The sequence below is a fragment of the Frankliniella occidentalis genome, unplaced genomic scaffold (assembly GCF_000697945.3).
Source record: "Frankliniella occidentalis isolate FOCC.00 unplaced genomic scaffold, Focc_3.1 Scaffold911, whole genome shotgun sequence".
Lineage (NCBI taxonomy): Eukaryota > Metazoa > Arthropoda > Insecta > Thysanoptera > Thripidae > Frankliniella > Frankliniella occidentalis.
The window spans coordinates 1-2,557 of record NW_026268017.1 but is presented as its reverse complement, the minus strand read 5'-3'; the positions used below and the strand labels follow the sequence as shown (position 1 = coordinate 2,557).

Genomic DNA, 2,557 nt, shown 5'->3' with positions numbered 1-2,557 from the left:
ATTTCAATTTGTACTTTTCTAAAAATATAAGAAATGCAACAGAAATGATAAGAAACAATGTGTTCTGCGTTGCCACCTCCCTGCCACCGCAGCTGCGCGACTAGCCACAACTCAAGTCAGCCGATAGGATATCTGTTCACGTAGCCGGGAGCACCCTTGGGCCCGGGCCGGGCAGGCCGAGGAGGGCCCAGCTATCATCAGCGTCATCCAAGTCCTGCGCGCAGCGCGGTACAGTGCCTTAGCAGCCGCGCGCGGATCGACCGGCCAGCCGACCTGCGCACTCTGCTAGCCAGTGTTTCCTCTGTTCCCGCGTTGAGCGGCGGTTGTTCCGCAGATGTGCTGGCCCTTCCTGGCACCCGCGCCGTCTCGTCTTGCGTCGCGGCTGGCGGCCGGGCGGATGTGCCAACATGACCGGCCTCAGCGCGCCCGCGCTCGCGCCCGTCCTGCCGTGGCCGCCGCCGAGGCGCCGGAGCTCCGACGTGCCCTCGTTGGGGTCTCGTGACGGCTGCTGGCTCGTGGACTCGACCCCCTCCAGTGGCGTGGCCTGCGTCCTCTGGGATTGCCCCTGCCCCGCGCCAGACCTCTGGGGCGGCAGGAGAGTGAGCGCCCGCAACAGTATGCTCATCTGCACGCCCTCTTCGGACTCGAACGGCGAAAACGACAGTGGGGACAGTGGCAGCAGCTGCAGCGGGGGCAGCTGCAGCGGGGACAGCTGCAGCGGCAGCCCGAGCTCTAGTTCCTTCCGTGGCGGCAGCAGCTGCAGCGACAACGTCCTCGTGACGCCCATGGACGCCAAGAAGGTGGCGCACCTAGCCGTGACGCAGTCATGCGCTCGCATGGCCGTCGGCAGCGTGTCGATGACCAACGCCTCCGCCCAGATCGGGAACATCAGCAACTTCAACGGCCCCGTGACGGTCGTCGTGGGCAGCGCCGGCGGCGAGCTCGACCGGGCCGAGGATGCGCGGCCCGAGCCGCCTCAGCTCCCCGACCGGCTGCACGACAAGTGCCCCACCGTGGAGTCAGCGCCAGCCTTGTCTCAACCCGACAGCCAAACTTCAACCGCACGTGGCAAGTTTAAGTCGGTGATTGACAACCTACACCGATTTTCCTGTTTGAGATAGCGGGCAGCGACTGGCATGCGCATGACGCGCCAAAACAGTGTCGAGTGCTTATTTTCGCTTCGTATCAGAGCATGGCCTCCGTCTGATCAGTCGTGCTGTTTGTTCGCAGCATTCCAACGGTGTAGGCAGCCCCGAGTCTTCCTGCCCGGGCTGGCGGCCGCGGCCCTGGCGCTGATGCTCCTCGCGGCCGCGGTGTTCTTCAGCTGGGGCGATGCTCCGCACTGGGAGGAAGGTAAGGTGCAGCCAGGCACTGGGCCGTGCGGGAGGCGCGGTTAGGCAACCGGCTCCCCACACCCGTAGCCAGACTGTACCGCAGGCACGCGGGCGGGCAGGTCGCCTACTCGCTCGGGCCGTTTGGCGGAGCCATGTCCACACCCAGAAAACCACTTCTTTGTGCGAACAAAATCTTTTCGTAGCTGAAATCAACAAAATTTTAGTTGTAACAAATAAACATTTTCGTTAGTTCAACAAAAAAAATAGTTAAAAAAATGGAAAATTAGGACAGCAAAATGTTTTTGTCGTCCCAACGAAAAATCTTTGTTGATTTCAGCTACGATATTTTTTGTTACGCTGAGTAAAATTTCTTTCCCACAAAGAAACGGTTTTCTGAGTGCAGAGTGCTGGAATAGGCAAACTGGCCCTCGTGTGTCATGTGTGCATGTGGTACAGTCTCTGTGTACTAATCGCCACCTGGGAAACATTAACGCGATGTGCCCTGACCTGACTGATGCACCCGCAGAGGAGCACGTGAATGTGGTGCCGCGGGAGTCCTGGGGCGCGCGGCCGGCGAGGAGCTCGACAGCCCCCCTCGTGCCCCTCTGGTGGGCGATCGTCTTCCACCACACCGAGACGGACGCTTGCCTCGAGCGCGAGCAGTGCGTCAAGCAGGTACAGTACCGTCCACCGGCAGGGCCCCCAGAGAGCCGCGTATCAAGCCAGCTCACGCCGTGCTTCTGTCCGGGCAGGTCCGGGAGCTGCAGCGGGAGCACATGGACGTGCGCGCGCCCGCCCTGGACGACATCGAGTTCAACTTCCTGGTGGGCGGCGACGGCGCCGTGTACGAGGGGCGCGGCTGGGACGCGGTGGGCCGGCCTCTCGGCGGCTGGCACCACGAGTCGCTCAGCGTGGCCATGATCGGCACCTTCCACCAGCGCCAGCCCACGGCGGCGCAGGCCGACGCCGCGCTGCGCTTCGTCGAGTGGGCCATGTCCGACCTGGAGAGGATCAGGACCGACTACAGGGCGGCGGGCGCGTGCCAGTTCGAGGACACGGACAGCCCCGGCGCTCGCGTCATGGACATGCTGGTGGTCTGGCCGCACTGGTGGAACCACAGCACCGTCGACGCACCGTGCATACCGATGAGAAAAGCGCAGTCGGCACTCTCCTGATAATTGTTTTAGTTATACTATTTATTTATTTCTTTTACACGAGTAGAA

At 61.9% G+C, this 2,557-nt stretch overlaps 1 protein-coding gene across 1 annotated transcript; it reads left to right on the top strand.

Moving 5' to 3' along the window:
• The first annotated feature begins 6 nt into the window (after positions 1–6).
• On the top strand, positions 7–2,548 carry LOC113212164 (peptidoglycan-recognition protein LE-like). The gene is made up of 4 exons (XM_026430770.2): positions 7–1,068; positions 1,231–1,353; positions 1,861–2,009; positions 2,087–2,548. Exons 1-4 carry the CDS (start codon positions 408–410, stop codon positions 2,507–2,509), a joined length of 1,356 nt encoding a protein of 451 aa, XP_026286555.1. The 5' UTR covers positions 7–407; the 3' UTR covers positions 2,510–2,548.
• Positions 2,549–2,557: the final 9 nt, after the last annotated feature.